The sequence below is a fragment of the Solanum pennellii genome, chromosome 5, assembly GCF_001406875.1.
Source record: "Solanum pennellii chromosome 5, SPENNV200".
NCBI lineage: Eukaryota > Viridiplantae > Streptophyta > Magnoliopsida > Solanales > Solanaceae > Solanum > Solanum pennellii.
The window spans coordinates 74,488,548-74,503,605 of record NC_028641.1 but is presented as its reverse complement, the minus strand read 5'-3'; the positions used below and the strand labels follow the sequence as shown (position 1 = coordinate 74,503,605).

The following is a 15,058-nucleotide window of genomic DNA, read 5'->3' as shown; positions in this document are numbered from 1 at the left end:
TTATGATGATGAATATTTTGCAATTTTTTCTTGGAGTAACATCCTCCTTCGACCACTGTGATTAAAATGTTTTGTGCATCAACCTGTTTTTGTTTTATAAGATTGATGTGTGAATCGAAACTCTAGAAAAAACAATTAAGATTATTTACTTCAAGCGCTAAGCTATTATAAAAGTTGTATGTGTATTTTAGTAAACTAATTACAATTCGATGTTAAATTATCTTTTCTTCATTGGTTGATTAAATCTAGCAAAGTATAATTGTATGTTTTAGTTATATTTGAACATGTATTTACTTTTTAAAAAAATTAGAGATTTGTAAGTGAATATAATGTTATTAACTTGACATACAATTATCTCACAGGATACATATCATCTCCCACTAGCGATATCATCGTGTAACGATATTATTGAATTTTTACCTGTGGATTTGGTAACCAAACTCAATCAACTAATATTAATATTGTGTGAAACTATTAATATTAGCTACCAGGCTAAAACCTTGTTGGTAGTCTCAACTCAATATGGAACTCAAACTCAACCAGTACAAAATGAAATTGTTAAAAATTAAGTAGCATGAGATGAGAAAACAATCACCAAGTAGAAAATAATAGGAATCACAAATAATGCAATTTACAAACCAGTTAAGTAAGATCATCTTCCTCTAGCTCCTTCGCCTTCAACGCTTCCTTCACTCTCAAAAGAAGTGTTGTCCTCCATTCATCCTGTAAAGTGGGGGGAAACGAAAGAGAAGGAATAAGTACTGCGGTGAACAATGAAAAAAAAAACATGAATAGCAGAGTGTATTTAGGTTGATCAAGCCAACGAAGTATGAAAAACCTATCTCACTTGGATGAGTGAAATATGAAAACAAGCTTTAGAAAGTAAATATTCTGAAATATCCAGAAAACGAAAGGATTCCTTTCTTTAGTTTAGTCGCGTGGAACTGGCACTATCAAGTAGGACATAAAATGAATTGCCAAAGATGTTTCAGTTACTACGTATAACATCTATTGTGTACAGTTCTGCTGTTAAGTTCCAATGGCAATATATTTACACAACGCCTGAAGGTTGACTGCAACATCAATCAATCCTGAAATGAAACTACTTCTACGTGGTTTCATAAAATCTGCAACGCAATCTCATAATGGAGCACAAATGGAGTTTATAACCTCATTAAGTGCTAGAGAAAAGAAAAAACTCGGAGCAACTTTTCTGCTATGTAGAGCAATATACGTAGTTGGTATCTTTTTGTGGGCAAGGAATGTGAAGAAAACTAAAAATTTACCAGCTTTGTCATGCTATCATATTCCTTGAGACAACCAGTAAACTTTGCAACATCTTCCTCGTCAATTGCAGCTTCCAAATCCTGTCATTGCAAAAAGTAGTATCGCAAATCAATTCTACACTCATATTTATGAAGCAAGAGAGCACAGTTACTCTGGCACTCGCCTAGATGGACCTCAAATTGATGGTTCATCATATTAGTAGCTATGTTGGTTTGCAAGCATTGTGCTTATGTCAGAAGGAAATCATTTCTACTGGTCAGTTTTATCTGATTTGATTCCGATTAAATAAAAATACGTCGACATTTCTCCTATTTTTTCACAAAACCACATATACTATATGTTGTTAAGATCTGCACTTTCATCGATCCAACCAGTTTACCCTAACACAGACTTGACTAATAAATAAATGTGCAAATTTTATGCATCAAAAAAAGGATAACAAAAAGATCAGACACAAGTCAACCCGTGGATGAAACTCCATCCCATGTCCTGGTAATTCATCCCCATATATACATTTCCCCTGTCTGCATTAAACGCTGCATTTAAGCTCCAGATCAACCACATTAAAGTTGACAATTCAAATTTTGGATAATTCTTAACAATTTACACACTTGATACCCTATGTACTTGCTTTATACACAGGTAAGGCAGGCAAACTTGATTCAAAGAGATGGAGAATGGATAGAGATAAAAGAACTCGCATGCTTAAGTTAAAATACAAGCTATGGCATACCACTAGCAACTTGCACTCGCGTGTCCCTGAAAATGTTGGATCCAGTTCCTGCAAGTTAGGATGTATTATTTACTTAAACATATCATGTCCCGTTGAAATCTTAAGAGACTTAACAAGAAGGACATTCCACCTGATATCGCTCCAATGCATTGTTAATTGCAACAACATCACCTCTACATAGTTGGCAAATACCAGCATTCAGAAGATGACCTCTAACTCCATACTTCAACAAGTTGTTCTTGATGGAGTGTTGTGCTATCTCCTCAAAGATCTCAATTGCTCTTTGATATCTGGGTGACAAATACTGAATGTTAAGTTGATCCTTTTACAAGGCAAAAATTTCAGTTATTCTTACATATGGAGCAATTATAACTTAGAAGTTGAACATTAGCTTATTAACATTTATAACTTATTAAATTATCAGCTTTAAAATGGCATTTACTGAACATTTCTACTCTTGGTTTGGAATTGACTTCTTTTCTTAATTATCTGTTCTGACTCCTTTTATATCTTTTCCTTTTCTCAACGCATATATTAGTTATGGCACCAGTACTCCAAGAGATCAGGAAAGAATTCGATAATTCCACAGAGAAATATATAAGATAAAGAGGGAAGCTTAGCAACAAATTCGGACCTCCCAGATTATCTAGAAATTATCCTCAAGGGAAATTTCTTGCAGTTTCTAGGTCTACTTTAAGTTGCCTTTGTCTTCAACTGTGTCAACATTTACATGTTCAGCAATGAACTTTGCAATGGCCAAACACAATTATTCTTCTTTAGAAAAACTAAATTACTACTTCAAGACAGAGAATCTTACTTTTCTAATTTAGCTGAGAATTCTGCAATTTTCTGTTTGCACTGATTTGCAGTTGTTGTTACATCCTCACTCTGGAAAAGATCAGCTGCTTTCTCATAATAAGTGATAGCCTGCTCCAGATTTTGCTCTTGTTCATATAACTCAGCAATTTCCTGGATATGGCAGATTCATTATGTATCTTTCAGTTGCAACCGAGCTATCAAGATACACTAATAACCGTACACAATATCTATAATTATTGATGAAATGGGGTGACCATGTACTACGTTAGACAGTCACTTAGCACCTTCCTATTGTATAATAATTAAAATGTCAACATAAATTGAAGAGACGAAGCAAAAAGTTTAGCAAAAAACTGGACTAAAGTTATTAACCAAACACACAGAACGGCTATTGAAAACATCAAAGAGCACATCCGGATTCTCACCGACAATATAGTTGTACCTTGTAATATCTTGCAGACATATTTAGCCTTCCAATGTCCAGAAACATGTGTACTGCCTGCTCTAGACATGATATTGCCTCTGCAAGAGGTACATAAATAGTTATTTTTCAGCAGAAGTGATATCTGATGAATGAAAATATGAATTCAATATGATGATTACAAACAGCATGACCATGAAATGATAAAGTGATATGACACTAGAGTTTTGCTTCTATTTTTTATAAAATATACCAAGTCATTTACCAAAAGGTCTACACAGGGGAGGCGGGCTCAGCAATTACCCAGTAGTTGGGACAATGCATTCTTTCTACATCTTTACAGGAAGCATTTAAATACTGCTGGTATCATGTTTCTAGCATTTGACATAAGCTCATGAATAACGGAGATTATTCAGCTGCTAAAGGACAATAGGGACACTATATATAAATAGGAGAGTAGTAAAATCAACTACAATACGAACGACCACGCATAGACCACAATAAGTTCTTTTCATTACTATATTGTACAAAATATCTTTTAAAGAGTTCCTATTGAAAGAAATCTAAAAGAGCTTCAATCTACTGCGCAACGGACATATATCCCAAGGATGTCAACAACACATTATTTTGGCGCACATAAGACATTCCGCAACCTAAAAGAGGTGGACAGAAGCAAAAGAAGGCAACATACAACCTCTCATATTTGTCTTCTTGTAGCAATGAGCAGCATTAGCGTAAGCACCAGCAGCCTCATGTTTGCTATCCAACTGAAAAGATAAGAAAAACTAGTTCAAGAATTTGAGTTTGTAGGAAAAATGAAAGGGGAAGGCGTGCTTTGTAACTAGTGGTTTTTTATCGCGTCAGCCTTTTCCCAGTGCTGGATGCATTATTGGATTAATTCAAAGTAATAGTAATAAGACTAGGGTCCACATAGACTATTCAGAGGCGGTATGCTAGTCAATGATCTACTGATGTAGCTAATGTTACTAAAGCTTTTGCTAGAAATACTATTGGCTTAACTGGCTCTAAACCCTCCCACCGGATAAAGGAATGGAATTTCAAGTACAAGTAGTCGTCTACACTTCAAAGTTTTCTTGTCTTCACTGATCAACATTTAGTTTGGCCTAAGATTTTCTAAGTCCGAAGCATCACTTACATTTCATCATCGTGGGTTCATAACCATTTTACTGCCTATTTATGTGGTTGATATATAGACAAGTCATTCAAGAGGATGAAAAACTTACTTTCAAATGACAACTCGCTAGTTTGACATATACTGCTCCAGCTCGATCCCCTGAAAGACCAATATTCCAAGATTAATATGCAGTTTTTGATCATACCATATAGTTGATCTACTTTATGAAAAAGTAACCCTTCTCTGATAGATCCTACAAAAACAAGAACAACAACTACTACTACTGGTCTCAACCCCCAAGTTGGGCTGCCTATATGATCCTCTGTATCCATTTTGCCCCATTTAAACCTGTTCAATTCTACTATGGATGATGGAAAAAACAAATTAAGAGTTCTCTAAAACTAACAACAACAACAAACCCAGTGTAATCCCACACAAGTTAGGTCTGAGGAGGGTGGAGTGCATGCAGCCTTACCCCTACTTTGTGAAGGTAAAGAGGTTATATTCTGATATACCCTCGGCTCAATTTATCAAAGACTAAGGATTCTACAAAAACCGAGACCTTCTTACATTATATTTTTTTGGTTTTTGCACTACCAACCAAATCCATCATATACGAGAAACTAACTAAGGAATATACTTTCTTCCCCTTCTCCGTTTCAATTCACCGACTTTCACAAAGCACACAGATTAGGTGATGGTGCAAACATCAAACAATTTGTGCATTGATTCAAAAGTAATAGTTGACTCGGTGAATGGTAGTAGCATGTTGGAAATATGACATTAGATCATTCTCCATACATATACAATATTCCAGACATCAGAAGATTCAGGAAGTAATATAACTGTAATTATTACCTAAAACTTCACCAAAAGAAAAAATACAGCAAAATGCTACCTTTTAGTGGCTATACTCATACTCTATTGCATGTGACAAACTTGATGGAACAATAGTAAGCATTCTGAGTTTTACAATCTTCAAAATACAAACATACATGCTGGATCAAGTTCAATTAAACAACAAACATCCTTTCCAAAACAGTCTATACTATCAATCAACCAACAATATATTTAGTAATGGTTAAATTAAGAACAGTTAATGGTCAAAATCAAGAACAGTTAATGGTCAAAATCACGCCTAAACTATCACTCTTCTGCAAGTTTCATAACCTCAAATACTCATTATTCTCTTTACCTACCTAAACTATCACTCTGTTTGTATTGAAACACATCTTGATGTTGAGTTGGCCAAATATTTGTTCCTAACAACAGACGCGTGTAGGCCAACTCAACATCGAGTTGTGTTTTAATACAAAGGGAGTGACAATCAAAGTATGAAACTCGCGAGAAAGTGATAGTTTGGGTAGGTAAATAGAACAATGAATTGATGTACGAAACCCGCGAAAAGGTGATAGCTTAGGTGTGTTATTTACCACTAAATCAGAGTAAAAATCCTAGCAAAAGTTTCATTATAAATGTACACAGAATCATAAAAAAAAACTCATAATTGAATGCATATGACAACTAATTACTTTAACAGACCGATTATTGGCATAAGAATAACAATCTCATAAATTCAAATTAAGCATTCCTAACCAGCTCAAATTAGAAAAAAAAAAATAAATCTATCAGTAGTATATAAAACAGATCAATTTTTTAAAAAAATCCTAAAAACGAAATCACAGTTAATCACTACAATACTTAAGTTGATAATTTTATCTCAGAATTGATACGTACTATTAACAATTGAAAAACATCAGAACATCGTAATGTACTCTTAATCAGCTCGAATTAGCAAATTTAAAAACAATAAATAGCACCAGCAATCGATAAAAACACTGAAATCACAGTTAATCAGTACAATTACTGAGGTTTATCAAGAGTTGATAAAACTCACATGATTTAGCGAGTTTGAAGCAATTCGCAGCTTTATCGAACAAATCTGCAGCATCGTCGTATTTGGAGCCGAACAGTCCCCAACCGCTTAGTTTTTTCTCAGCTTTCTTCACGAATTCTTCACCTCTAGCTATCTGATCGCCCATTTTTGTGTGATTATTTTACTCAGCAGAACTGAGAAGAGGATTTTTTTGTAATGGAGAAATGAAGAAGAATCAAAATAAAGTGGGTGAGGTGATTTGTGAGTTGGATTTTTAAACGACGGGCCTTGACTTTTAGTTGGGCTTGGAAGTTTCGAACCCAAAAGCGTAATTAAAAAAAAAGGAATGGACAACTTTCACATATAGCAAATAAAAAATTCATATTTGTATGCTATAACAAAGTTTGCATAATTGCGCTCCATAGCAAACATAAAATTGTATAATTCGCTATACATATACAATTGTATAATTCGGTGGCCTAAATTGTATAATTCGCTGGCCTATTTCGCTGCAATTGTATAATTCCCTATCCTTTTCACTGCAATTGTATAATGCACAATTGTATAATTCGTTGCCTACTTCGCTGCAATATTTTTATAAATTTTGCTTTGCATACAATTGAATCGAATTAAAATGTATGTATATTGCATAATTATAAGTGTATAGCAAGAAGATATATATTTTTCTCTCGCTTTATACAAAAACAGAAACACAATATATACACTTCTGTTGTATAAAGCTAGAGAAAATTGTATTTCACTGCAATTGTATAATTCGCAATTGTATAATTCGTTGGCCTTTTTCTCTGCAATATTTGAAGTAAAATGTTTGTAAATTGTATAATTAAGTGTATAACACGAAGATATATGTTTTTGCATGTGTATATACAATTTTCTCTCGCTTTATAAAAAACAGAAACAGAATTTATACACTTCTGTGTATAAAGCGAGAGAGGCAAGCAGAGGGTGAGTGGGGAACGAGAATGGGAGAGTGGCGAGCGAGATTTTTGGGAGAGAGGCGCCTGGCAAACTTTGACTAACGTTTGCTATGGAGCACATTAAATCAAACCCTAGCTACTCTATTTATTTTAGGTTATTAGTTTGCTATTATATACAATTTTCCCAAAAAAAAACATAGCTACAATTTGCGTATTTATGAAATACTAAATTTTCAATATGTGTATGGTGTGTGTGTGTATATATATATATATATATATAAAAGACTAATCAACAGTCGCATCAAAACGTCACTTTACTACCATTTAATGTAAAAAGATATCTATTTTTAATATAATATATTTAGTATAATAAATTTAAATATTAAAATATAGAAGATATATTATATTAGGAGTTTAAGTTAGGGTATAATAGTAATTTAACATTTAAGTTAAAAGTGTTTTTAGTAAGTTATGGAGAAAGGCCTAAATTGTTCTTCAATTATTTGAATTGATACAAAATAATCTTACATATATCGTTTCGCTCCCAATTACCCATAAAGTTAACTTTTTGAGAAAAATACCCTCGATATTATTCTTTCGTTTTCATACTTGCCCTTATTTTTAACATTTTCCCTAAAGTAAAATAAATGATTCACTATTTATTTATTAAGTTGCCTAATTTGAATGATTCAAATTTAAACTTCTCAAATATAAATATATAATCCAAACTACATATGATCCATATTTTCGCGCGATACGCTTGAAAGTAATATTAAAAATTATTAATTTCATTACACCCTCCTATTTAGAGGTGGGCAAAGATTTCAAAAAATCGAAAAATTGAATCCAACCGAACATAATTTAAATAGTATATGGGTAAAAAGTTCTCCATAAAATTTAATATCGTAACAATAATTTCAGTCAAATTAAATTATTTTCCAAATTCTTTTCCATATAAATTATTTTAAAATAACAATTGACATTAAAATAATGTTATATTTATCCAAATGATAAGAATTTCATATTCGAAGATTAAAAAGTAACTTTATTAAATGTACCTATTTTTTATTTCTTAATATATTTATTTATTTTGTTATAATTTAAGTAAAATTTTATAAGGTAAAAAGTATTGGGTTTTAGAATATTAAATGTTAGTACTTTTATTTAATATAGTTCTAAGTAAGAAAAGATTTAAGATCCAAAATTGAAATAAATTTTAAAGTATTAAATAGGGATAAATTGATTGCTACCTGAGTATAATATAAATTAATATCGATTTATTATGACTTACTTGCCGTAGTTCTTAAATGTATTTTCCCTCTTCTTTATTATAATTTGAAATTATAACAATCTATGTATAATTTGTGAATAATACAACAGGATAGATAAGATGAATTTATCATAAAGTTATATCAGCTGTCAAAAAGTGGAGTTTGGAGCCTAAAGGGTATAAAATGTTAAAAAAAATTCCCAAATGGTATATGAATATTTATTTTAACCAAAAGGGCAAAATCGTTGGAAAGGCAGCGACTTTGCTTGCCGGAAAAAGTAAAATCGCTGCCTTAGCAGCGATTTCTAAAATATATTTTTTAAAATAATTTTTTAATAAATCGCTCCCTAAGGAGCGATTTTCTAATTTTTTATTTGAAATTTAAAAAAATAAAAAAAAAAAAAAAATAGGAGCAAATCGGTGCAAGTGCAGCGATTTGTCTCCAATTTTCTTTTATATTTTTTTAAATCATTTTTTAGAAAAATTTTAATTGCTACTTATTTTAAAAAATTATTTAAAAAAAAATTGGAATAAGTAGTAGAAAAATTTAAAATTAAAATTTCTTTAAAAAATTTAAAATTTAATTTTAAAAATTGTAAAAATAAAAAATAAAAAAATTGATTGGAAAAAAAAATTGGAGACAAATCGCTGCCCTTGCAGCGATTTGTTCTTAGTTTGTCTCCAATTTTTTATTTTATTTTTTCCAATCAATTTTTTTAATTTTTTTTTTACAATTTTTAAAATTAAATTTTAAATTTTTTAAAGAAATTTTAATTTTAAATTTTTCTACTACTTTTTCCAAAAATAATTTTTTTTAATAATTTTTTAAAATAAGTAGCAATCAAAAATTTTCTAAAAAATTGATTTAAAAAAATATAAAAGAAAATTGGAGACAAATCGCTGCACTTGCAGCGATTTGCTCCTATTTTTTTTATTTTTTTTTTAATTTCAAATAAAAAATTAAGAAAATCGCTCCTTGGGGAGGGATTTATTGAAAAATTATTTTTTTAAAAATATTTTAGAAATCGCTGTCAAGGCAGCGATTTTATTTTTTCCGGCAAGCAAAGTCGCTGTCCTTCCAGCGATTTTGCCCTTTTGGTTAAAATAAATATTCATATACCATTTTGAAACTTTTATTAACATTTTATACCCTTTAAGCTCTGAACTCCCGAAAAGTGTATATGTTTTGATTTGTTCTTTATTTGTAACTTTGAAATTGAAATCATAAATAGTCAAAGAAAGCTAAACCCAAAATTGAAAATGTTAGAAAAGAACATCCTAGATAACATATGACAAAACTTTGAAATTGTAAATTGTAATTTGTAGTAATTTGAGTTTAATATTCAAAGGTTCAAATTTGTTTACCTATTCGAGTATTCTTAAAAAGTTATGATTCTTTTATTAGAGAATAATAAAGTTATTATTAGCGTATGCAAGATTCAACATTCATTATAGGAATAAGGCATAAATATATCCTAGATTATAATAGAAATTTCGGAAATATGTTTTTAATTAAATTAAGGTTTTATTATTCTCTCTCTTTTTTTTTTTTGTAATTTTGTATATCTTTTTGGCTTATGCGACATTTAAACATCTCTCACGCGTCTCACCTATGTGGGGTCATGAAGTGTATCACGTAAGTCAAAATGTGAAAAAAATTACCAAAAAAAAATGAGTTTGGGGATAATAAGACATAGTTTAATTAACACTTATCTCTGAAATTTCAATCATAGTCTACGAAGATACTTGTGCCTCATCCCTTCGTTATATCAAACTCAACTAACTGAAAAAGAATTAGGTGAAAGTCGATCCTCGATCTTCCTTATTAGATATCTTTACTACACCAATTCAGCCACCTTTGCAAATTATATTTATTTTAAATTTCATTAAAGAGTCATACAAAACATGTAACTCCCACGCTTTTTTCCCAACACGTCAAAGATATTGATCGAAATAAAAATAAATAAACTTAATTAAAATAGACAATCGAATATTTTCTAAACGAATATTCAGTGATCCTTTAAATATAATCATGTGATTGTTAATTTTTTATGTATAAGAATAAATATTTTATTTTATAAATAAGTTATAAATTTTAAAAATATTAAAAGTAACCTACATAATCAATTATTTCGAAAAATTCACACGTTTTTTTTGTTGTTGATTATCGTCCTAAAGTGACTATTCATGATGCAAAAACTTTTTTATATTGATGAGTGGTGTACTCGATATTTTTGACTAATAATTATTACTCTATTCGTTTTAATTTATTTATTCTGTTTTAGTTTGACATAAAATATACTAAAGAATTTTTTTTTTAATCTTATAATTTTAAATTAGAAATATATCAAATATATAATATGCGTAGTCACCATTAGCTGTCGTTATGAGTAAGAAGACCATTTATGCCGTATTTGCGTCCACGTTCATTTAATTGGTCCCTATTGCCGGGTCCATGTGCCCCCTTCAATTATTCAAACTAAAAATATATCTTATATTTCCAACTTTAACCCTCATTATAACTAATCATTTTATTTAATTTGTTCCCATGAATCATAACTTTTATCGTCCCTCGATTATTAATAAATTCTAATTTTACTTCTTATAATATTTAACTTTCAATTAACTGAAATATCGATCCTTTTAAGTAATAATATAAGTTACAATACAAGTTAACTCGCCTGAAATTGAACTATGGACAAGTTCTTTTGGAGTTAGCTCACCCTAGCATCAAGCTAGCCTCAACAAATCGAACAATACATACTTAACATAACAGATGAATAACTGCGTAGACGGATCAAAAATACACGTTTCAACTAATTAAAAAATCAAATATGCTTAATCAGATATCATAAGGACTTAAAATTAAAATTCATCCATAACCTAAGGACTAAAAATGATACAAATCCTTGTTGCCACAAATGTCCTATCACATCCTTTTAGTAAATTCACCAAATTAGCCAATTATTGTTACTCTTATACATGCTTTTAAAAACCATAATATGTAAAAACATAAAATTAAAAGAGCAACAAAAAAAAAAACATGGCTCTAGCCAAAAATGGAGCTGAAATTCCCCTGTTGCCACAAACAGAACAAACTCTGTTTACAAGGGAAAATCAACAGCTGATTTTGAGGGCAGTGTTCAACGTATCGACGAGTATCATCGGTGCTGGAATTATGTCTGTTCCAGCAACTTTGAAGGTTTTAGGTGTAATCCCAGCTTTTGTTTTGATTATTTTGGTTGCTTTTTTGGTTGACATATCAGTAGATTTCATGTTGAGGTTCACATATAGAGGCGAATCGAAAACTTATGCTGCATTGATGAATGAGTCATTTGGAAAAATTGGTTCTGTTGCAGTTCAAATCTGTATCATGATAACAAATCTTGGTTGCTTGATCATGTACCTTATTATTATTGGTAAGTACTGTACGGTGATAATTAGTTATGAACTTTATCGTTAATTTTTTTTGTTAAGTAGCTCGTAGCTAACATGAATCCTTTACAGGGATTTTTGTTTTTCTTACTAAAATCATATCAAACTAAAAATGAAAACAATTATTAGTTGGGCGTTTGACCATGTTTTCATTATATAATTTGGAAGAAAAAAAAAGTAGTTTTTGTTTTCGATATTTGAAAATATGTTTTTTTTTAATGAGTAGGAGATGTTCTTTCTGGACAAGGAGAACATCTTGGTGTTCTACAAGAATGGTTTGGGATTCACCGGTGGAACTCGCGCAATTTCGCGATCCTCTTCATTGTCTTGTTTGTTATGCTCCCTCTCGTCCTCTATCGACGTATTGGTAAGTAAATACTACCTTTTACTTGACAAAAAATTATACAAAATTGGTGAAGCTATTATTGCTGACATTTTGTTTATGTGGCTTGTGATTGATTGTAGAATCATTGTGGTTGAGTTCAGCATTAGCTGTTCTACTGGCAATTGTATTTGTTGTCATATGTTCAGTTATGGCAATCACAGCAATACTTAAAGGGCAAACAGTAACTCCAAGAATGTTACCTAAGATGGATGATGAAACATCTTTTCTCAACCTTTTTACTGCTGTTCCTGTCATTGTTACAGCATTTACATTTCACTTCAATGGTAAGAATCCGTTATTGATCTTTTCGATTCTTGTTTAGTATTCCAAGGCGTAATACGTAAACAGACTCACAAACTTGCCCTATGCAAATCTGGACACCTCAACTCGTCTTCGCTGTGTCAGTTGAACATTCTGACTTACAAAATGATCATCTAGACACTTATAACTAATTAATGTGACATTGTCCACCGAGCACGTGGCACAGTTGGGATGAGTTGGAGTGTTCAGTTGTCAGTTGAGACTAAGTTGAAGTGTCTAGACGTGTACTGTCAAAGCTGTATTGCTTACGTTACTAGTCAGTTGAGGTCAAGTTTGAGTGTTTGTTTATGTTTTATGCCTAAATTCTTTGATGAACGTGACGTTATAACTTGTTTGCAGTTCATCCGATTGCAACTGAGCTGGGAAACCCTGCAGCTATGTCTTCTGCTGTCAAGATTTCACTAGTACTATGTGCAGCTATCTATTTTTCAATTGGGATTTTCGGGTACCTTCTATTCGGGGATACAATCATGCCAGACATACTTGTAAATTTCGACAAATCATCTGGTACTTCAGCGATAAGTTCAATGCTAAACGATGTAGTTCGTCTGAGCTATGCTTTTCACCTAATGCTGGTGTTTCCCCTCTTGAACTTCTCCCTGAGAGCCAATCTAGACGAACTCGTATTCCCAAAGATGCCCTTTTTGGCAACTGACACCAAACGATTCGTGTGTCTTAGTTTAGTCCTCTTAGCCTTCTCATATTTAGCAGCCATTTTTATCCCGTCTATATGGTACATTTTCCAGTTCACGGGAACAACAACAGGTGTTTGCATTGCCTTCATATTTCCAGGTGCAATCGCCTTGAGGTATCTGTCTTTCTCTCACTCGTATTTACTCCTATCTCACGTTTTTAAACTTATTTTCGTTCTTTTTTATGCTAACATATTGATTTTTCCTGTTTCGCAGAGATATCCACGGTATATCTTCAAGAAAAGATAAGATCATTGCAGTGATCATGATTGTTCAAGCAGTTGTGACTAGCTTTGTAACCATTGCTACTAATATCTACAATATGAGTGGAAATAGGCCATAGTTTATACCTTATCAATTCGATTTTTCCTTTCTTCAATTCTTTTTTCGTAGATGATTCGTTCATATCCTTGGGAGTGAGGCATAGTTGTTATCGTAGTTGTTGAGTTCGTCTGTATATGTAACACCAGAAAATGTCCAACATATATCAATGAATACAAGATTCAACGAAACACATGCTCATCGATAGCAATATAAAAACTTCACATCAGTATATATTGAAATCTATGTTCTGTTTCTTAGTTCTCTCCTATCAAGACATCGCCTATTGTACATTGGCTCCTAAAGCTCACCACGTTCGGGGCAACTTGCACACACCTCAACAATTTCAAGTATCGGATAACTCTATCCACCAAGGTTTAGACAGATGAGAAAAAATCACTCAGTGTTTTTGTCTCCGGAGGGATTGGAACAAGACAGATCTCATTGTTCTCAACACACATATCATATGCATAGGTCAAACTTTATGTTTCTTATTTTTGTTAGTGACGACAGAAGCTCTTGTAATCTGAACGGCTAAATGAGGATTCTCGACTGCAAATGCATCAAATTTAGGCGTGAAGACAATGCCCTCGACGTTCTTAATGATGAAGATCATGGCTTCCGCCTTCAAATGTGAGTAAGATTTATATGTCTCCGAAATCTCCAAAAGCTTGAGAGCATTCGATGTGTTCAAAGATCCCAACATGTGGTGCTCACAGTATTTCTGCAAGAGTTTGATTTCATACTTGTCTGCTGCAATTGACAATGTGTAGACATGTTTTTCCAGTTTCTCTTTAGGCAATTCTCCGCGATAAAGAAACTCAAGGAGCGCGTACAGCTCCAGGTAGCTCAGCTCTGCCAGTGTTATCGTGTGACCCGGGGGAGCTTTGCACGTATCCGAATCCAACATGAACTTGAAAATAACAGAATTTGCTGACTGTTGGATCACAACAGCATATGGTCATTAACATCAAATAGAATAAGCGACGTACAAGTTACTTAAAAATCAGGAAACTTCTCTGACATAAGGAAAATAAGTTCCATAAGTGACATTTTATGCTGATAGTTCCACAAAGTGGCTCTAGAGAGGATAAAGTATACGCAGACCTAACCTCTACCTCAGAGGTAGAACACTCTCATACCAAACACACACCGCCACCTTTAGCTATAGAAGTTGTCTGTCGCTAATTACTGATATTGCTTTTGGTAGTATATGTGTTGATACAAACATTATAACAAAATCGAAAATATAGAGAAAATTAAAGATGGCTACATACCAGAAGAGACTTGTGTGCTGCTATTGAAGGGCCGTCGTTTCCAGGTTTAACTAGAATATCTTTATGAACTTGACCTTTAAATGCAGTGAGACAACTAGTGAGATAGTTAACCTTCTCCTTCATTTCACTCACTCGTCGCAAGGCAAGT

The 15,058-nt window shown here is 32.2% G+C and overlaps 3 protein-coding genes across 3 annotated transcripts; 1 reads left to right on the top strand and 2 right to left on the bottom strand.

The window, feature by feature from the left end:
• Positions 1-427: 427 nt before the first annotated feature.
• LOC107018652 (alpha-soluble NSF attachment protein-like) lies at positions 428-6,523 on the bottom strand. Its single transcript, XM_015219190.2, has 9 exons — positions 6,293-6,523; positions 4,505-4,554; positions 3,955-4,027; positions 3,282-3,361; positions 2,838-2,989; positions 2,151-2,310; positions 2,021-2,068; positions 1,287-1,367; positions 428-723 (listed from the first exon to the last, which is right to left on the bottom strand). Exons 1-9 carry the CDS (start codon positions 6,435-6,437, stop codon positions 643-645), a joined length of 870 nt encoding a protein of 289 aa, XP_015074676.1. The 5' UTR covers positions 6,438-6,523; the 3' UTR covers positions 428-642.
• Positions 6,524-11,475: 4,952 nt separating this feature from the next.
• Positions 11,476-13,824, top strand: LOC107018489 (amino acid transporter AVT6C-like). The gene is made up of 5 exons (XM_015218984.2): positions 11,476-11,898; positions 12,141-12,281; positions 12,380-12,583; positions 12,960-13,428; positions 13,529-13,824. The coding sequence occupies exons 1-5, from the start codon at positions 11,523-11,525 to the stop codon at positions 13,653-13,655; spliced, it is 1,317 nt and encodes a 438-aa protein (XP_015074470.1). The 5' UTR covers positions 11,476-11,522; the 3' UTR covers positions 13,656-13,824.
• A 90-nt stretch (positions 13,825-13,914) lies between these two features.
• Positions 13,915-15,058, bottom strand: LOC107019766 (BTB/POZ domain-containing protein At3g56230-like). Its single transcript, XM_027917324.1, has 2 exons — positions 14,911-15,058; positions 13,915-14,570 (listed from the first exon to the last, which is right to left on the bottom strand). Exons 1-2 carry the CDS (start codon positions 15,031-15,033, stop codon positions 14,109-14,111), a joined length of 585 nt encoding a protein of 194 aa, XP_027773125.1. The 5' UTR covers positions 15,034-15,058; the 3' UTR covers positions 13,915-14,108.